Source organism: Odontesthes bonariensis, chromosome 22 (genome assembly GCF_027942865.1).
Source record: "Odontesthes bonariensis isolate fOdoBon6 chromosome 22, fOdoBon6.hap1, whole genome shotgun sequence".
Taxonomy (NCBI): Eukaryota; Metazoa; Chordata; class Actinopteri; order Atheriniformes; family Atherinopsidae; genus Odontesthes; species Odontesthes bonariensis.
In genome coordinates, this window is record NC_134527.1 from 15,366,049 (window position 1) to 15,388,039 (window position 21,991).

The following is a 21,991-nucleotide window of genomic DNA, read 5'->3' on the forward strand; positions in this document are numbered from 1 at the left end:
TTGGTCTGATATTGGATCCATTTACGATTCATTGAGCTGGAACCATGTGAGAAGTTCAGATGTAAAAAAAAAAAAAAAAACATTAAAGATTTCTAAAATGTGCCCCTCATAACTGTCTTTATCTTATGTTACCAAAGGTTACAAGTCGTTGAAAGTAGCTAAATGTGTCAAATAAAACTGTTATAGTGCAATATTTTCCTCTAAAATGTGTTGGAACTGAATTATCAAGCAGCATCAAATGAAAATATCTAAGTAATAACTCAAAAAAATGATATCCAAGTATCACATTTGAGTAAATGTGCTCACTTTCCATCACATTGTAGATCAGCAGGTTAAGTTTCAGGCTCCCTGTTGTGTGCATGCCGGCTCAGCAGAGGGACGGCCCGCAGTAAAAACTAAGATTACTACACTGTGATCCAACAACAATGAAAATATCCAGACACACGGCTCAAGTTGCTCAATCAGTTTTATTCAGGAGAAGGAGAGAAAATATTACTCAAGAAAAAAAGGAAAAAAAAGAAAAGAATTCAGAAAGCTTCTGTCAGAAGCAGCACTCAAAACAATTTAGGCCTCTCAATGATCCTTCATTCCCATCTTACACTCACTTCTACTTTATATTAAAACTGATAAGCGGGAATACTAACTCATTTCAAATAAATAGAACATTTTCTTTTTTTTGTGTCAATATTTGTATTAAATCAGCCAGTCAGTAACCATCAACACCCTGACTCTGCACTAACAAACATACACGCCATCTACGCTGCCATCAAACATGGCAGAGCAGCTCCCCCCCCTCACAAACATCAGGCATAATGAATATACAATATGTTACAGTTACACTATATACACCACCCCTTTTACAGTGAAGACAATAAATGCTATTTCCTTGTTTCAATCTTGTATGACGTGCACGCCATGAATTAGAAAGCGCCGATATCATTACATCCACATTGCTTCGTTATCTCAAGAAAAAACTCCACAAGCTTTAATGTATATGTACTTCTTGGTCTGACCACTCCCAAAATAAGCCAAATTAAAAAAAAAAAAAAAACTAAAAAAAACAGAGAACCCCAAATAAAACGTTCAATGCCAAAACATGACACAATGAAGGCGTGAGAATACATTTCATCCCCCCAAACCACCACCTGTTACTACCAAAATGCTGCAGTTTAAAGTAGAAGCTGTTCACAGATGATAACACACTTCATACCAAACCTTGCACAACTACTTTCTGTTTCTGAGCTTAGTTATAAATAATAAGTGTGTAATTGGATAAATGAGCACAAAAGAGAGGACCTCACATTCCAGACAATTCAAATGAGAGGTGAAAAAGACCTCCAAAAGTCTGTAAGTTGTAAAGAAAAGAGATCTTCTTTGAAGAAATGAATCAATCCTATAATCAACGTTTATGAACATGAGCCCCTCTCTTAGAGCAGTCATTTTGTTTGAAGACGGCATGTGACTTCGGTTCGGATCTTTTGATTCTCTTTCGTTCCTGTTTTTTTTTTATTATTTTGTTTTTAATACCCAAAAGAAAGTAAGTGTTATTAATTATAGAAGGTGAAGATGAAACTTTTGACTAGTTCTTATCTCACAACCTGATTGGTCCCTTACCTTTGGAAGTAAGCGGTCTTCTAATTTGACCTTCTGCCCCCATTTAAACACCACATTTGCCCTCTGAGTGCAACACGGCACACGCTCACCGACACTCTTTCAATCAAATTCACTGGGATCCTCAGCATAGATGCGAAGCTTCATAGGATTCCCCCTGTCCACTGAAGCTAAGCGGCTCAGTGGTAGAAACATCACTGTCCAACCGGCCAGAGAGGACAAAGCTTTGTTAGACACTTTATACAGTTTTAGTGCAATCATACTTTTAGAATCTGATAGAACTCTACAAAAAAAAAGAAAAAAAAGAAAAAGTACAACAGGTGCAATTTTGGCTGAAGAAGAATCAGTGGCCCTCCACCCACACACACACACACACACCCACACACACACACACACACACACACACACACACGCACACACACAGAGTCACAGTCCAGTTGTTACAGTTGTGCATTAATTAATCTTTGATATGCAGAACTACAAATAAACGTAACAGGGAAGAACAGGCTCTTATTGATAGAATACAAAAAATCTACAAAATCAAAGACCCCAAAAAATAAAGGTTAGTTCTGTTGAGGAAGACAAAATAAATGTGAGATGGGCGACAGGAATGTGACCAGAGTCTGTGATGAAGCCAACCAAATGCCCCAGAGGCCCCCGGTTCGTAACTGCAGATCAGCAGAGCAAACCACCCTGTAGTTACTACCAGTTTTCTTCAAAAACGGCACCTTAGCATCTATCTTCTAGATGTCAAAGATAAAGGAGGCCAACCTGAAGAAACAATGTGGAAAGCGGCGTGCAGCACGGCAACACAAGCTCTATTATTTACCTGAATGACTCATCACTTCAATTAAAAATGTTTCTTTATTTCACTTCACGGGGTCTTTAAATTGCATCTATGCCCTCAATGAATCGGGTCACCCACCAGCCTGTAACGGTGGCGACTTCTCTCAGTCTAAGTTAATGTAGGAAACAACGCAGTGTACGAAGAAATTACTTGTTTTCAGTGTCTGAAACAAACAAACAAAAAGGTAGTTTTTTTGGAACAGTACCAATCAGCAACATCCACCTTCATCTTCCTCAACTTGATTTGTGTAACTTAGCGAGCTCATGACTTCAATGCAGAACAGCACCTAAAGTTTAAATGTGCAGTTCCTTTATTAACCTAACTTTACATCATCCCGTATCTATCATCCCGTTTCTACACCCTTCTGCTCACTTCTCTTCAGATTTCACATACAGTTAAATATTTGCGGTTACATTCAAACGTGATGCTCTTTTTTTTTTTTGGGCATGTGATCAGTGAATTAAAACTGAGATTTGCAACAAAAAAAAACAAAAAACAAACAAACAAAAAAAAGACTGCTCATTCTCAACAGCTCTTTAAGTACTGTATCAGCGAGGGGACCGAATATAGAACCCCCTTATTGCACGTGTGACACGGGAATTCAAAATTGTGATGAGGAGAGTAATCGAATTGCATTTAGGAACACTGATCATCTCCTTTCTCTGACGAAAAAAAAAAGACACAAACAATCAGAAAATCTTTCATTTCAGTCACACACGGACACTCAAATTAGTGTCGACACCCAAAACAAAGGGGGGCATTTCCATGTAGCTGGATCCAAGCCTTATTTACATCACTGACCAGTTTTTTTTTTAACATGTCAAATTTCCTAAGAAGTGTTTGTGAATAATAAGCTACAAATTTCCCACAATTCAAGACATGTCCAAGATCTCTCATGCACACACGCAGACACACAGGCCTCAGTCACAGCAACACCTCAGACCACCTGGATCTTGACTTCATCCTGTTCATCGGGCCGATAAAAGAATGGGATGCAGGGGTTCTCCCCAGAGAACGGGGGGGATCTTAGAGCTCCCTGGGGGTTCTGGATCTCCTGGAGCAACTGCATTATTTGCTTGGCTGTACCGTCCTCTTTGGGCACAAAGGGTTTGGACTCAGTCTGAATAGAGCCAGATGATCTCGTCTGGGATGAAGAAGCTTCCAGACCTCCGAAGGGTTCCGACAGAGGGATGACCTCCATGGCGTCTGCAGCAAGTAGAAGCAGAGTTACGAAGTTACAGGATTTAGAATATATGTTGAAAATACATTTGCCTTGTTAAGGGCTGCAATTTTCTGAAACAGCCTCCTGTCACCTCCTCTTTCCTCTGTCAAACTTTAAGTGTCACCTGCGTTATGGTTACAAGGGCAGATATTTCCTGTGGTTATCTTCCCACAAACTCTATCAAACTATATGCACCAAAACAAACTTAACTACAAGGCAACAAAACTGTCTAAAATGACATATGACCTCCTTCAAATGAATAATTCTTAGTCTGTTCATGTGCAGAAAAATAGTACAAGTAGCAGAGATGGAAGGACTCCGTTTGATTAATCTGAGCGCAATGGCAGGGAAAATTATTACCGATTGATCATTAAAACACTTGTTCTGGCAGTTTGTTTACAGCCATAAAAATGCAAAGTCACTCGAATAAATCTTCGCTTTTTCTTGACCTCTGCCTCACACTCATTTGCCTGCTAAATATTTCTAGCCCTTAATCCTCTGACCGTGCACTGGACCCAAAACTGGCCTGTATTTTGTTTTTTGTTATCAATTTTGACTTTGTGTATCCAGTTGTGCCCACCTGCTCCACTGACAGCACTAAAGTCAGTGTGTGTGTCTGCTTGCTGTTGTGAATGAGTGTCATCCTCCCCAACAGGAAGCAGGTCGGGGTTTGCCGTTCCCAGACCGCTCACAGCTCCAGTGTAGCGGCTGTACCAGTCGTTCCTCTCAGCCACCAGCCTCATCACAAGATCCTGCAGCTCACCCAGCTTTGCCTGATGGACAGCAGAGACGATAGTGGCACAAAGACGAAGACAGCGTCAGTCTTAAGTTTCATACAGACTCCTGTTGAACACGACCGCTAATGACAGTGTGAAACTATTTTGTGAGAGAAGTGTTGCAAGGGCAGCTGTTAGGCTATATGGACACCTCATCTTAAAGGAGTGCGATTCTAATTGTGAATAAATAACATTAAAATGACACAGTGACAATTAAGTGATGGCTGAGTCATGGTGAAAGATTTCTTGCACATAAAATAAAAGTGACATTGAGCTTTTATTTTCCTATGAAACTCATTCTACATTTAAAGGCATCTAAACAGAACCTTCATCTCCTCTTTGTCCTGGGCCAGCATGCTGATGTACTGCTCCTTCTCTTGGTGTTTCTGCTTCATGATGGCCCGCTGACTCTGGTACAGGGCAATGTACTCCCCTGGAAACACAAACACACAACCAAAAATGTACATAGTTGCAGTGTATTTACATATGAATCAACACCTGAACTCATATGTAGTAAAACTTCATGACAATGAAAAAAGAAAAAGAAAAAAAAGAGTCACTCTGCTGTTGCTCTGTCTGACCTATAGTGTCGGTCTCTCCAGATAACTGGATGCAGCGGTGCTCCAGTTCCTCGACCCGCTCCTTCAGGTCAGCCTTTTCTTGCATGAGGGAGGTGAAACGCTGCTGAAGTTTCTCCATTGCAGCTTGCAAGGCCTGATGTACTTCCACCGGCACTCCTTCTGATTAAGAGGAAGCAGAGAGTCGACTCAAGGTTTATGTAATGCTCACCCTTCACTTTCAATATCAGTAATGATCACAGAATGTAAACAAGTACTTGTCACACATACTCATTACTCGACAGAGATCTTGCCCCTTTTAATTCATAAAAAAACATTTGTACACATGCACATAAAGCCATCAGTTTTTCTAACCTGAATGCTCATGACTGTGTTCACATTGACTGTGTTGTTCCTGACTGTGATCGTGTTCATGAGCTGGTTTGTAGCTGTGGTGTTGCTGCTCAAGTCTGAGGGCAACAGCAGCCTGCTGCCGGGCTGCCATGTGGAGCCGGTGCTCTTCCTCCAGTATCCTCCTGGCCTCGTCTCTTTCTGCTTCCAACTGCGCCAAAGCTCCACGGATAAAATCCTCCTATTGGGGATCAGGAAGAGTCAGTAAAGATGGTGAGAGGACCCGTAAAGCAGAGTCACAATCCACAACACGAATAACATCTCCCTGCACAGATTTAGTTGAACTTATATCACATGATGAGTTGTGCGCAGTTTCTCAACTTAAGGAAAAAGGACCACCTCCCACGATGCAATACTTTTGTGTGTTTTTTTTCCGGCGGGGGTATGTGTTTGTGTTTTTAATCATGAAACTTCTGAATGTGATGATTCGTATCTGTGTCACTGACAGCTCTTTCACGATACTGGGCTTCTTGCTGCTAATCATCCAACGTACTTTGTCTTCTGTTTACAAAACACAGCAACTACTCCAAGATCCATAGAGCTTCCAATAAGCCATTTCCAAATGATGTCACTAACAATCATGCTTCAGCTTAACTTAATGGTTATCTATTTGATGCCTTCATATACATGATTCTTATGGAAAGAAATTATATGTCACGTTCCGACTATCGCCTATATTTGAGATTATCAGTCTGTCCATCCCAACTTCAAAAGGGCACAGCACGTGTAAATGTCAACGTTTAACTTGGTACTTTAAGATGTGTAATAATGGACAGAGAAATCAGATTTGCATATACTTTCTTAAATACAACCACTCAGCAGCCCTCCTTACCATGTCTTTCTGGCTCTCAAAGTCTTCTGGGATGACTATGGAAGAGGATTTCTGTGGGCTCTCTTGCATTGACTGGCTTTCCACTCCATCTCCTAAATGATAGGACAAAGTAAAACTATCAAGACAATTTTTCACAATTCAGAAGAACACCTGTGACGCTAATTTGTTAGTGTTGAAACTCCAGTGGTTTTTACTTTCCAGCTAGCCTGGGAATTCCCATGCTGCTTTGCGCTCGATTTCACGACGCGTCCTCAGCCAGGCTACTTTCCAGCCACATACGGTGCACAAAAGTAAGTAGGTTTACATTTGGAAGGTAAAAACCGCTGCTTTTACTTTGCATATTATTAAGTGGCATAGATGAGACTAAAGAGGCAGTTCTGCTCTCAAGTTTTCAAGTGCTTCACTTCAATGAGCCCACGACGTTACGCATCTTAACATGACACTCAGGGGAAAAAAACAAAACAATTGTACATGCTCCAACGTTACAAGTCAATATAACTGAATTCCTGCTCTCCTTGACATATTTTTCAGTTTCTTTTGTCAGCAGTTTAAATGCGTCAGAAATTATGGTTGGAAAGCCAGCACTTTCTATGTGAACTATGTGTCAACTCGCAGTCGTTTAAACTGTATACTGGGACAAGGACAGCGGTCCAATGAAACGGCCGAGTCCAGCCGTTACCATCGTCGACTCAACCGTGGATTTAACCACGCTGAGTGTTTCTTGACAAGAGCAATCTTTCAGTTTAGTTTCTTTCATACAAAACTAAGTAAAAGAAACACAACATGTTGCTGAACCTATAATTCACAATTACAAAAAAAGACAACATCAATTTAAAAGGTTTGACAGTTGCAACAGAGGAACAATGAAGCACAAAGTCACAACACACCAGTAATGGAAGAAAGAAAAAGAAAAAAACAAACCAACAAAACCACCTTACCCTGGTCTCTGGATGACGTCATAAGGGCTGAGCTGTTGAGCAGCTCCTTCACTTCAGCCTTCAGATGCTCATTGTCGCTAACTAACTGTTCCAAATGCTCCTGAATGAGGAGACAAGAGACATTATTCCAAAACACATGTGTCTCAGTGTGTCATGGAGAAATAAAAGAGAAAAACACTGAGAGAGAGGCGCATTTTAAAGAACACCTTACTTTTGCAATGCAGTCATGTTATCAGCAGATTATTGATAATAACATCTTCCCATCGTCTACAGACAAACCCTTGGAAACAGTCCGTCTATAACAATCTAGTCACGAATGGTCATCTCACTATGGTCCTATTTGTGAAATTCCCACCTGTGCTTGTTTAAGCTGATTGAGACTGATCTCCAGCTGTGCCCGGCCATGGCTTTCATCGTGCTGCAGCCGGTCCATGAGTTGGCACTGCTGCAGATACTGTTGGTGGAGCTGTTCCCTCTCCGAGGCCACGACCTGGTAGCCAGCACTGTACTGTTGCAGATGGGCAACCACCTGGTCCCTCTGCTCAATAAGACCCTGAGTCTCCTGACATTTCAGCTCCAGCTGGAACCAAGGAAAAGAAAGGGAATAGAAATACAAAAAGAGGAGCACATCATTTTAACACCCTAACCCTAACCACACACAACAGTGTGGATTTAATGGCTTTTTGGGTGCTATCGTCATCTGGTATCATACTAATGTTGTTAATAAAAGGTATACGTAAGAGAGCCAAAGCAAAATGTTCAGTGAGCAGCAACAGTGCATAGACTCTTAAATACAACAAAAAACAAAAAAAACATAAGCATGGTTACATTTTTGTTTAAGGGAGGGATTGGTATGACATACCTGTTCTTTGATGTTGTGCAGCTCCTCCTGCAGTTCACCCATTCTGCGAGCCAACTCCTTCTTAACATATTGCTCTGACTGGATGGCAGTGGTCAGCTCCATGTTCTCATTAGTCTGTCATACGGAAGGAGTAACAAGATATTTGGCTTTAAAACGGCACTCTCTAACCACTTAAAGAAGGGCTTCTTTAAGTGGCTATAAATGCACTTTTTTCAATTTTTAAATTCTCAGTATTTCTGTGAAAGCACTCGAGGCTTAAAAATATCTCACATAAAAATCTAATTCAGACACAAAACTAAGGAAACTGATGACATAAGGACAGCAAGACACATTAAAATGAGAAGCTGAGGAACGCTATTACTTCAATACTGATGAAGCTTGGACAGAAACAATAAAACATAAATAGCAGAAGAAGTAAACGTGACATCTTAAACAGGACAGATGGACAGTGAGAGTTTGGCCTCACCAATTTCACAAAACCGTTCTGTAGCTCAGCCAGCTGGTCCTTCAATGTACGGTTCTGGGTGAGAGCACGACTAATTGTGGCCTTGTCTGACTGAACATCTTCCAACATGCGCCGCCGGTCCTCGTCCTCCTGTGTTTGGCTCTCCACCTGCCGCTCCAACTCCCCCAGACGCGTCTCCTGCTCTGCACACATGCGGCTCAGCTGCTCATTATCGCGTCGCTGGGAGGAATATGACAGGATGGTTAGGAAAGCTTCAAACCGGATTGGTACAATGGAAACACTAACAATCTTTGAAATAATCGTTTAAAGAAAATGGTCAATTTGTGCCTTTTTTTTTTTTTTGAATATCCAATTCTCTTACACATCAAGACATGAAGTAAACAGTGCAAAGCATACCTGTGCCTGGTACTGGGCAGTAACAGCTTCTTTTTCCTGTTGTAGGGTGTTGAGGGCCTCCTGCAGAGCCACCTCACTCTCTGATGGCCCTGAGGACTGAGGCTCAGCACTGTCTTGGGCCTCTTTCTCCACAGACAATAACGCTATTGAAACATGACATGAGAATAAGCGGATTTTGCCAAAGAAATCCCATTCAGTATCTAGAATGCTACAGTACATTTGCTGACCACATAAAGAACTGATGCAACCAAAGTAATGCAAGTCAAAGGTTTGGCGACATCTTATCATTTAAAATAAATGGACAGCTTTTTCCAAAGCTTTGGAACTGTATGTGTCTGCACACTGCTAAGTATACAGATACTTCAGATTTAGGAATAAATCTTTAAAATCATAGTTAACTTAATATAACCATGCATTATAAGACAAAGTTAATATCTGAACAACGTTCACTGAGTAATTTTAGGACAATAAAAGCTCATGCAAGATGGGTTTTGCCTTTTTAATTTTTTTTATTTATTTATTTAAAAAAAAAAGAAGAGTCAGAGCTCATAAGGGGAAATGGAAATGCCTATTCCATTTAACTTACATTATTGTCATGGTTGACATGAAATAATACTAACAATGTACACTTTTGAAGGGAATTACTAAAGGCAGCTGTTTTTTTTTTGCATTTCTTCTTCTAAGCTTTGTTTAAGGATACTGAATACTGTAATGTAAATTACTACCATGTATAAAATGTTATTGTCAACAAGGGGCAGTATAGGACACCACCCATTGACAACATACGCAACCTAGTTTATTTGCTACATACCAAGAAATGGCCCGATGAACATTTTCTGAGAGGGGTTCAGTGTCTAGCCCAAGGGACACTTGTTGTCTGTGGAAGCTGGGAGTCGAACCACTGACCTTACGAGCAGAAGACTGGCTCTTCCTGTGCTACAGCTGCCCCAAAGACTTAAAACGATCAAGAATACAGACGAAGGACTAGAGGAGGGCCGTGTACACTTCTCACCTGCTGCATTCTTTAGCTCTGCAATGGTGGCCTCCAGTTCATGGACTCTGTTGATGTTTCTGTCCCTCTCCTCTGCCACCAAAGACACCTTCATAGATAGAAATGGAAACACATTAATTAGTACAAAAACAAACAAAAAATGATATCTTCAAGGCTTTAGTAAGACATAGTCCAGGTTGAGGTGAAAATACCTGTGTGAGCAGCTGTTCTGTTTTGTCCTTCCATACACGGCCCTCCTCCTGGATCTGCTCTGCATAATGGTCTCTCTCAGTCTGCAGCTTTGCAATGGACTCCATGAGCTACAACAACACACATGGAAAGGGGAGTTTGGCTTTGTGGTCATAACTATGCCCTAAAACAGACACACATTTCATAGTAGTCTTGTGAGCAAGGAAATGATGATTATGAAAATGGCAAAGCCATCACTGCGAAGCCCCTTGTGCGTGGCTAATATATCTCGAGTTGTTTTACTGTACACACCGAAAGGAGAAAACATGTGCCATGAGGATAAATCTGTCTAAAGCTGTACTCTAACTGAAATATTTGCAATATCAACATAAAACATACAAGTAGTAACACATCCAGATAACTGTGAGAGAAAGACCGTTACAGACCTGGTGATTGTGTGCCTCCAGCTGCTGTTTTTCTTCCAGCAGCAAGTGAACCTGCTGACTGGCACTGGTGGGATCTGACTGACTGGAGCACTGGAGAAAAAACAGAAAAACTAAATGTAATCCTGAAATTTAAATAACATTCACCTCATAGCATTTGGCTACACTATCACTTGGAGATGCCACTTGAAAACCAAGTCAACGACAGAATCCTCTCAGAGGGTAACAGTACTTGTTCTTCCATGCTACTGTAAGTACCATACATGCACCTTAAGTGCCGGATACAACAGCTTATTAGATGCCTGTGGCGTAATAAGTCAAAGAAAAGAATAGAATTGAGTTTCAATAAATTAAATTCAAATTTTGGTATGAAGACATCTCCACTGTTGGAAAACAAACTTAACTAATCCCAAACATAGGCTTTTGCACACTGACGGGTTGTAAAGTTGTTCCATCTTTTCCAATTGTTAAAATGTTTACGAACTGTAAAAAGGCACGCCTGCATTTTAACACACCTGTTGTAACATGAGCTCAGCTATCTCCAGCCTCTTGTGAAGATCGTTCACCTCCAGCTTCATTGCGGCATTATCTTGTGTACTCAGCTTTAACTGCTCTGACAGCTCTGAGCTCTGCTGCTTTGACTCCTCACTCAAATTGCTGCAAACACACATATACAAATCTTATTTTGAACTCAGAGTCTTATAGGATTTGACAGACCTGTGCATGCCACCCGTTGCATCATATGAAAATATGATGAAATGGAAATACCATGTTTAAAGTCAAGGCAAAGGCAATAATTGTGCAGAACAAGGTCAAATCACTTACTTGAGTCTCATCACTTCCAGCCTCAAACTGTCCCTTTCCTTTTCCAGCTCTTTGTTGTGCTGGACACAAAAATGAAAATATGAACTGCTTACACTTAGTTGGACAGTAAACAATTTAATTTAAACCATTCTGCATTGAATGAAAACAAATGCGATTTGTTCCTGTTACATGCATGCAGCTGATTGCAAAATAACTACATTTGTCTGAACATCTTGCAGGACTTAGTTCTCCGTGAACTTTGGCATGTTTGTTACCTTCTCAATCTGTTTTTGCTGTGTGGAGACAGAAGAGAGAGTTCGCTCCAGTTCCGAAACTCTCTGTCTCGTTGTTTGCAGGCGGTTATTTAGCTCCTCTGCCTCAGCTACAAGACAAACACGAACCACAAAAGTGAGACACGCACACACGCATGTATGCACGCAGCCAAATGGTTGCTATAGGGGTAAAGATCTTACTGACGTCCATGTAAAACACACACCTGTTTTCTGTCGTGCAGCCTGTTGCGTGTATTGTAGGGCTGTTTGTAGCTCAGATTTCTCTGATACCAGTATACCAATGGTCTGGATATGAACCTTGGAGAAGACAGACGAATAAATAGAACATTTCTACTTCTTGAGACTCCGTGTCATCTGACTTTACAACAAGTCCCTGATTAGATCACAAGTTAAACTACATACAGCTCAAAACAAGTTTTTTTTCTGCCTTTTCTGCCAACACTATACCAGTCTGAGCAATACAGACAAGCAGTGTTGGTGAGTAATGTGCAGGTTTTTGTTGTAGGATCAAGGTCAACACCATGTACTCATATAACCGAAACACATGAAAATACAGGGGATTTTTTTTTATAGGTTTTCCTATTATGAAACTGCAATAAGAATGCTTAAAATGCAAAGTCACAAAAATTCTGCATTTTCTGTAATTTACCTGCAACTGCTCCCTCATAGCTCCATGCTCTTTTGAGAATCTTTGTTCAAATTCCTTTCGCTCCTGAGGGCAGGAAAATACAAAGTCACTAACGACCATTTCAAGTCCAGCGGACCAGAAAAAGACATTTGAAACCGAAATGAACACGCAGTCAAGCAGGGAGAAAGGAAAACTTTTAACCTTCTGTAGCTGATCTGTGAGCTCCTGAGTCTGTTGTACCTGCAAAAATGAACAAAATATTCATTCACAAGTTTGATTTTTTCCTTTTTTTATTCTTTTTTCTTACCATCCCAGCAGTGTTACACAATTGTATCCTCCAACACATAACTAAAATTCTGGAAAAGATCTTAACTGCATGCCAGAGAAGACACTGATAAGCAATGAAATAATCAACTTGTTTGGCTATTGCGTTATGTTATACTTTTATCTTTGTTTCAAGCTTTGAGTTTTGAGTGGTTAGTGTGCTAAACTGGCTTGACAAGCTCTTACAATCAGACATCAACCGGCAGGTTATTACAGCCATGGCCAAAATGTGCAAACAAAGGTCTTTGTATGAATGTCTGTTAAGTCAAGCTGAGTAAAAGATACGTTATGGGGAGAAAAATGAAAATAAAGAAGAAAAAAAACATGCATGACTTCCTTCATCCAGGTTATGGTTACCCAAGACAAAATACAAAATGCATTCCAATACATGCACAGCTGCAAACAATTGTGGAAAGAAGGAAAAGGCTTTATGCTAACGCACAAGAAGTGCACACATAAATATGCATACACACAGCTTCTTACCAGCTGGTCTAGCTTGGTATTGAGCTGAGAGTTTGTTAGCTTGCTGGATTCCAGGGCGGCTGCCAGCTCCTGGTTCTGATTCTATCACGTGCACACATGCATCCGGGAAAGAAAAATAAAAGCGTGGTGACAAAAGTCAAACAAAGAATACAGAGGAGGAGGAGGATAAAGATTCAAATGTGAATTATTAACATGGAGGCAAATAATAACACTGTTACAAGTGGTAAAAAAAAAAAAAAAGAAGCTTTCTATAATGGAAAGTGATGCAAATAATGATTGAAATAAAATAATGGCTGGTAAACTGATCAATGGGGCCAGTTGAGAAGCAGTGGAAACTACATAAACTATTTCAGTATAATTCATAAAATGTGAATGAAATTGTGTAAAACCTTAACATTCTTAACACATTCAGAATTAGATGAAGTTTACTTTTTCAGCAAGGTTACTATTCTCAAACTAATAAAGTTGCACCACAGAAAATCCATTCAGGACACAGTATATTAATACCGGATTACCCTTCACTTTATATGCTAGAATGGCATGATAAAATTATACCATGAGTGAGGGCCTGGTTGCATTGTTAATCGAATACTCCATGTCGCTGCTACTTTACTATAAATCAAATGACATTCAGATACTGTTCAGTGACTTCACTAAGTTGTAGTACAGGTTTGAAATGTCAAGAGAAAAAAATTTGTTTACAGATATTAGATTCCCATCTTACCTCGAGCTCTTTTTCACTGACAGAAGGTGCACTGTCTCCATTCACGTAGGCAGCAGATGACTGAAACGACATAGATACCTAGATTAATTGGCTTCCAACGCTTCATCATGTGCTCCAAATATTTCACCCCCTCCCACAAAGAAAAGTCATCCACACTCAATGAACCTCAATGACATTGTGTCTGCAGGCTTTTGCAGCGAGTAATGTGTGCTTGTATGAAAACTTTTATTGATACGAGCCTAAAGCTAAAACATAGTGGTGGAATTGCAGATAAGCCTTTTGATGAGTGCAAGCGTAAGAATTGCATCACACTGTGGTGCAACAGCACTTTATACATGATGACAAGATAATGATTTGAAATAAACTGCACCTCTTAACAAAGCCGACTTAGCATAAAGCTCAATTTGTTGTTTACCGTGTGACTTTACAAAACCAAACCAAGTTCAGAAATGATACTGTACATCAAGCTGGTTAGTGCACTGCTTGATGTCGTCGGTGGGCTTCAGGCCACTGTGACTGCTTGACTAAGCTGAAAATTTTCATCTTAACAAGAATAGATGCTGTCCTTGTTGAAAATGTACATGGACAGTGTGTAATTGTTAAAAGCCAAACACTGTGTGGCAAAGTGCGTGATAGAGATGGAGACAAACAGAACGACACTACGCTAGCTGTAATGGCATACCTCAGAGACCAGGCCATTTAACTGCTGTGAGATCTGCCGCAGGCTCTCGGTGGAAGACAGCGGTCTGCAGGACAACACACACGAATATATATGCGCAACCAATCACAAACATTAACCAATTCACACTATAAGCAACCATATGGCTACCCTTAAAGGACATACTGAATTAATAAGAAGTGCATTTTAATAACTGCCTGCACATGCAATAAAGAGATTAAAAACAAGTATCAGATCAACAGTAACGCAGAGTTTACCAACAGCTTTTCCATGACGGGTCAGCATAAAAAGAAAGGGCCTATCTCTGTTCCTTGACTATAAAAAAAACCCCGACATGTGCTTCTGTACAAGATGGAAAGAACAAGATAACTCACCTATTTTCCTCCTTGAAACTCTCATTTCCATTGGTATCAGGGTAGTCCTGCAAGTAGAGAAACAGGTTAAAAGGCAAAAGAAAGCCAAATCCAGGCAGATACAGGGAAAATAAGGACTGAAAGAGAATTTGTGTGACTGCAAAGCACATTCCCATCACAAAAAAAAGAGTGATGCTTGATCTGTTCTTCTTCTCAAACGCATTTCAAAATGAAAAAAAATCATTTCACAATGAAAGTCTACATATTTCTACTCCGTAACAAAAGGCTTAGGACAATAAAGCTGTATGTTCGCCAGATAGATATATAATGACAAGAGACTAGATGTTTTCAGAGGCAGAGACAAAAAGAGCAAGAGGACAGTAAAGAGTGACACACCTGCAGGCCACTGTTGTGACTGACAGACTCAGGGTTAGTATCAATGTTAGCAAGAGCAGGGTTAAGCACAGGTGAGCCGCGACCAGGCTCACTGTTTGGCTCCTCCAACAGCTGAGGAACCGAAGAGCCCACAGTCTTCATGTCGGCGTAGGTCTGAGACAACACATACACAAAAACGCACACACTGCTTTAATGCCCGAAAGACGAGCCGTTATGGGCAACAGAAGCGCCACAAAAACTATGAAAACTTTATGAAATTGTCAGCACAAAAATGTTTTATAAGTGTTTTAGAGTTGATGCCCTACATTTCCCACTGTTGCTATCCATGACCTGCTCTGAAATATCTGCAAAATTAAAGCACTGACTCTAGATTACTTTGTATAACTTCCAGCTCTGATTACTGACAAAATGACCTTTTTCATTAACTCCAGTAAGGGATTTTAACCTTAATGTGATCAAAATGTCATATAACCTGTAATACATTGCATATATTTTACAAGTGCATATTGGCAAGCAGAAGGTTTTGCACCTAAATGAACAGATATTCAAAGCGGAGGGTGCAGAGAATGAAAAGGGACAAGCAGAAAGAGAAAGACAGAGGCTCACCTGACAGTTGCCATAAGGAGGGAGGACTACGCCATTGCTTTGACTAAGTGCTTTCAGAATACTGTCAAACTACAGGAAGAAGAAACAAAGACTGAGAGGGAGATGTGACAGGGAGGGAACAGTTTACAAAGTAACAGAGGTAAGTAGGGACAGAGAAGCAGCAACCATAAAAAGGAAATCTAGAGAGGAGTGGGAAGAAATGACTCAGGAGATACTGTATTGTTCAAGAGAAAGGTCAACTGGTTGAATTTTCATGGGGCACCATACACTCCTAATCACAAGTACCCAGAAATGAAAAACATAAATAGATAAAAATCACTCAAATTACACACAAAGACAATTAGAATAAAGCTCTGGAGCACTGCACCATTTCTCTGTATGCTACTATGGTGTCAAATTCCTTGACTACAATAAATCAAGTCATAATGAAGTCTTGAGTGTCACTGAACTGACTGTATGCAAAAAATGAGTAAGAGTGTGAGAGAGGAAGCCAGAGAGAAAGAAAAAGAAAGAGAAAGGGTGCACATGTAGGCAACCAACAGGCAGGAACTGTGTACGTGGACAGGGAAAATAAAAGTGAACTTCCATGTAATTCTTTCACCGAGGTGAGAAGCAAGGTTAAGGTATGTGGTCTTCCGCTGCTAATACCCTTCTTTCTAACTGGGTCTGACTTTAATGTTTATATATGCTGCAGAATAAATAAAGTCCCTGTTAACCTCAACAGTGAGTGGCACACAGACAGCTGTCTCTAGATTGGGTCTGAACGCAGGTCGAATGTCACCAAGCAAAGCCAAGCCGCACATGAGTCTGCCATCTCAAAATGGTGAACATATTCCTGTTGGTGTTTTCAATTGGATTACAGACCTTAAAACACAGACCACACAGCAAGAAATCGTCTTTTACATTTACAAGAAACAGAGGTGATAAGTGGCATAAGAGCTGATTAAGAATGCGACCTAACCAAAAACATTCACTAACATTTCTTGTGTATTAACACCAGTATGATTGTGGTGGGACTTATAATGAAAACAGCTGTGGAATGATTCTCTGCTTCTAATGATAAAGAATCATTTAGGCATAATTAGTCAAAATATCGCTGTTGAAACAAAAATATGTCCCTTTATCTAATTCAGTCTAAAAGCTACCAGCAGTGTACAGGACAAAATATTTGTATTTGATTCATAACAGCATGAAATGCCATATGATATGAAGCTGTTTAAGCTGATGATCAACGGGCAAAACTGTGCGTCTCTTGTTTTATACCACTCACCCTGATATAAAAACTATTGTCACCCCGATATATATTTAGTCACCAAAAAAAGTTGCAGGACTGCTACTGTTTCCATAGAAATGTGCTCTTGTTAGCAAGGAGAGGATTTGCCTTCATGACATTAAATCAGCCATATAGTTTTACAACTGGCAAAGTAATTTGCGCTCAGTATGGCTACAGAGAAGCCGATTACAAAGCATCTGAACTGGAGAAAACAATCTACAAAGCTACATGTCAGTCTCATTCCAAGTCATACTCATTTGCTATGCTTTGAAAATAAGCGGTAATTTTGACAGTGCTAAAAACACAAACAGGAAAACAATGTTCTGGAAATGGTTTTAAACTCTTACTTTGATAAATAACACATAACATGAGCGCAGACTGACCGTCACACACAAAAAGAGGTTACTAAATAGAAAGCCTTTGACTGTTAATAACATTACATTGTCTGGAGAGTCTCTGTCTGTTGTAGATGCATCGAGTTGGCTCAGTCCCTTCACCTTTCTCTTCTTCTTGGCTCCAGCTCCCCCAACTCCTCCTCCTCCCCTTTCTCCACCTACAGAAGCAGGGGAGCTCTTCTGCTGAAACTCCTTCAGCTGGGCAACACATGAGTGAAGAAAACAGGAAACAATTGTAAAACAATTTTTGATTGTTTTTGTCATTCAGAGAGTGCAGATGAACAATGTCAGATGTGCGATCAGTGTAAAAATATCTCCAAAGAGAGTTCAACAGTGACTTTTGTTCATGATTCATTGCAAATTAGCAAAAATATGAACATAACACTAGTTAGTTTCAAGAGTCCTTGAATTCTGACTCTATTGCTGCAGATGCTGTTCACCAGCAGACACACCTATGAAGAACCAGAGGTACAACATTTGGTCAGAGACTGTGTCTGCTGTATCATAACTTTTACAGTGAAGCATCACCTAGAGAACATGCACACTTGCAAACAGATATAGAAAAACTTACATGTGTTACAATAAGAACCAGAACTGAATAAGTTATAGTTCAGAGCAAAGTTGTTTGAGAGAAAGCGGAGAATTCTCTGCTAATGCGCCAGCAAGCTCCAAACCATCCCATTTAAAAAAATGAAACTGAGACAAACAGCAACTCTGAACAAGTTAATTGTTGCTTAATTGTTTGCTTTATTGTTCTAAACCCTACTAAATATTAGAGAAAAAAGCTGACGTGTCCTTGATCCTATTGCACGGGTCAGAGAGAGCAAATACCTTTTAATGCCCGAGTTACCACTGAGCATGGGGCCTCAACAACAGCTGTTGTAGGGGAGTAAGGGGGAGTAACAAGGGTACCACAGGAGCAACCGTTTATGAAATACGGTTTGAAACGCAGATAAATATCAAGACCACTCACCTGTGAAATTTCTGGGGCAGACAGAAAATGCTGACGAGCCATTTTCTAAAGCTAACATCTGACAGCTGATAAGGCCATCTTTCCGAATAGCTTAAAAACACGCCAAGCCAAGCAAAGCCACTGGGGGAAAGGGGTGTCAGCTGTCAAAACAGTCCCCGTCATTCCTCCCAGCTAACTGTGCTACATTGCTAGTCTGCTAGCTTGATGTTAGTACGATTTAAAAACGGTTGTTGGAAAGACATTTTCAAAAGTTTCTACAGTTTTGCTGTCGGAACAGAAAGCTGTTTGACTGCTCTGTGGCACTCTTTGCACTCTCTCGGAGCCAACTAATTATTAGCCGGCGAACCAGTTCGCTAACGTTAACTTGCCTTAGTTAGCACGTTAAGCTTTTTCAATGACTTACTATAACGTTCACTGACAAGACAAGATAAAATGTTGGGTAAAGAGAGCAAGCTTAGTTAATCACTGGCTAACTAAAAGGCGTGGGGTGCTGTGAATGTCTCTTCGAACTGAGAATTGTCTGCATAATCTGGGAAGGTAAATGCTATTTGTGGAGGCCCAGAGGAATCATCGGTCTCTCCTGCGTGATAAAGTCTCGTCATGAACGTGAGAGGCGGGTAAGCTACAGCTCAGAGGTCGGACGACGTGTAACGACAACACCCCAGCTCCATCCAAGATACACATAACAAAACAACAAAAATACAGAATATAAAAAAAACACTGCAAAGCAAGCATAGAGCCGGCACTTGAGATGATATTTAGCCATGTCGGTTGTAAAATACTTTACCTTTTTCTTAGCTGCAGCGAGTTTAATTTGCCTACTCTGGTCGGCCATCCTGCTGCTGTGGTCACCGGACCGAACCACGTCATCACTCGGTTGTCCATGCGGGTCTCTACCAGCAGGGGGCGCAGATCTCAGACTGTGTCACGATCCTTTTCATGATATGAAAACATCCAAAATGAGGTTAACTCAAAGCTTGTTATTTAGCTGACATAAGGTGTTGGTGACCGCAAATCCAGTAATAGTATACATTAATTTAACACAGTGTCAAACTGTACTGGATTTGACAGCAAGCGATTATATCAGTAATAAAGACAACATAAAAAGATTACTAAATTAATTACTATCACTCTAGACCCCAGCACATTTGATTAAATTAGGTTGACAAGGAATATTTGATTACATTTGGAATGCATATCTAAAGGTTTAAACGAATAAAGACATTTATTTAAAAGTATCTGGCCCAATGTTACTTTGTGTTCTTCTGTGGTTGATTATTTTTTCAGCTACTGTGAATGTCTTCGAAATAACTTGAAAATGAAGACATCTTAATCATTGAAATAAAAATGTAGTTGTTTTGTCATTGTAACACGTGGCCTTTACCTGTGTACATGTTTGTCAATATAAAGTAGACAAACGGAGAAAGACCTTGGCATTCAGAATTTTGACATTTTCTGTCTTAAATGAATGTTGCAGGCCATTGCAATCTAACATCACCGGGACAAAAAAGAAACACCACGGCATTAAGTCTTATATGTAACCCTGTGAGTAACATACAATCATAAAGAAATGGGGATTATGTTCAACAGAATAATTGTAGGAGGTAAAGCGATATTTGAAAACGACAATAAGTAAAGCAACCGCATCTTCTGTTTGCAGATGAGAAGTTTTACCACAAATTTTTGCACTCAACTCAACTCAACTTTATTTATAAAGCCCTTTAAAACAGCCGTGGCTGAAACAAAGTGCTGTACATGAATAACAACACGAAATATGTACATCTAACCTTGGAAACTGAATGATATAGGACCAGATAAGATGCAGATCATGTCATATCCATTTGCAACAATGAATAGTCATTTTTACACCAAGCAACTACATCATCACATTCAAATAAACTTTTATTTGATCTATTTTGTTTTATTTGATCCGATTTTATTTGCTGAAAATGAATGGGTAACAGAATGTGTAAAAGGTATATGTAGGTCTCTGTCTTTACATATGCAAAACATGTCAGAAAAGATGTGAAATGTGAAAGTGACAATAAGCTGTTTCATGTGAAATTATAAAACTAAAGGCATTCCTGTAACTGATTATTTCAGTTCCTCAATCATTCAGACATAAGATAACCCCCCCTAGAGTTGATAATGATGTCCTAATTCAAAGTCAGGGTTGCATGAATATGATATGACTGTAGAACTAAACAGTTATTTGAGGAAGAGTGCTGAATCCTTTGTTCCACTCGTCTGTCCGGGCTGAGTTGGCTTAGGGTTGTGGAGAAAAGAATAGTTGGACTTACCTTTGCAGCCTCTTATGGAGAATTTATTAACAGGAACAACATAGAAACATATTACGTGGCAGTATACACAGAATTCCCAACGACAACAGCTTGTGAGATTCTCTTATACTTTCTCATATCATTCTGTGCGTTTGTGGCCGAAACACAATCTCTGTCTGGCACCACTGTGTCTGAGATTGCTGCAACATCTTCGTCATCACCTGGACGGAGAACATTCTGACCTTAAAGACTGGATTTTTTTTTCTTTTGTCAACTAAGTTTGTTTTTTATTAAGTAGAATAACAAATACAACAGCATATTGTATTCAACCCACATAATTAATATGACACACAAAAGGAGGTCTACAAAAAAGAAAAAAGGCTTTGGGGGCGACATGATGAAATAAAACATCCATCCATCCATTTTCTATATCCGCTTAATCTGTCAGTTGGGTCGCAGGGGGGCTAGAGCCTATCCCAGCGGTCATTGGGCGAGAGGCAGGGTACACCCTGGACAGGTCGCCAGTTGAAATAAAACATGTTGCACCTATTCGTCTTACAAATGATTCTCTTTATTTTTCTTAAAGTTAACAGGTCTCAAACCAAAAGTGAACTAATCACAGAAACCATTTTTGATTTTTACTCATTCATCTGTGCTTTACTCAGCCCTGTCATTGCAATCCATCAGTGAGCCTCTGACTTGCTTCTTTAATTTGAAAGAATTATTCGTTAATATAAGACATCTCCAGACCTTAAACACTAGCTTCCTACGCACTTATTTGTTTCCTAAATTGTCTTTGTTTTCTAAATTGTCTTTTTTTCCCCATTTGTCTAGGTACCTAACTTATTGCACTTACCCTAGCACTAGTTATGCTCTTAGCTGTTTGGTTTTGGAAGAAAATGCACTTATGATTTCTTGTGACCTGAAGTTCTTTTGCCTACCGATGTTGAACACACTTATTGTAAGTCGCTTTGGATAAAAGCGTCTGCAAAATGACCGTAATGTAACGTAACACCATTTGGAAAGCAATATGTAGAAGGTAAAATTGAAACGTTGAGGTACCTGCTTTTCAGTGGTTTTGTGTCAGTTGTTGTTTAAGAAATAAGAGTCATTTTTTAAGCTGGATATTAAAATCAATGAATGTTTGTAATAAAAAGCATTGTGACAGGCTCAGTGACTTGGGATCTAGCGGGATCTCTGTCATAAAACAAGAACATTTAGTTTGACCACTTTGATTTTT

The 21,991-nt window shown here is 39.9% G+C and overlaps 1 protein-coding gene across 8 annotated transcripts; it reads right to left on the minus strand.

Moving 5' to 3' along the window:
• Positions 1 to 448: 448 nt before the first annotated feature.
• golga2 (golgin A2) lies at positions 449 to 19,341 on the minus strand. 8 transcript variants are annotated; one of them, XM_075455303.1, is made up of 28 exons: positions 19,260 to 19,341; positions 17,545 to 17,697; positions 15,832 to 15,900; positions 15,226 to 15,378; positions 14,851 to 14,897; positions 14,480 to 14,543; positions 13,798 to 13,857; positions 13,074 to 13,154; positions 12,468 to 12,506; positions 12,288 to 12,350; positions 11,842 to 11,935; positions 11,621 to 11,727; positions 11,367 to 11,425; positions 11,057 to 11,198; positions 10,545 to 10,634; positions 10,122 to 10,229; positions 9,931 to 10,018; positions 8,919 to 9,061; positions 8,523 to 8,741; positions 8,057 to 8,170; positions 7,550 to 7,774; positions 7,195 to 7,294; positions 6,257 to 6,348; positions 5,389 to 5,605; positions 5,038 to 5,193; positions 4,783 to 4,889; positions 4,261 to 4,453; positions 449 to 3,664 (listed from the first exon to the last, which is right to left on the minus strand). In XM_075455303.1, exons 1-28 carry the CDS (start codon positions 19,305 to 19,307, stop codon positions 3,396 to 3,398), a joined length of 3,300 nt encoding a protein of 1,099 aa, XP_075311418.1. In that variant the 5' UTR covers positions 19,308 to 19,341; the 3' UTR covers positions 449 to 3,395. The 8 variants fall into 8 exon arrangements, with proteins under 8 accessions (XP_075311418.1, XP_075311417.1, XP_075311421.1 ...); XM_075455302.1 differs by having other exon boundaries at positions 5,038 to 5,196; XM_075455306.1 differs by lacking the exon at positions 15,832 to 15,900 and having other exon boundaries at positions 5,038 to 5,196; positions 17,602 to 17,697.
• Positions 19,342 to 21,991: the final 2,650 nt, after the last annotated feature.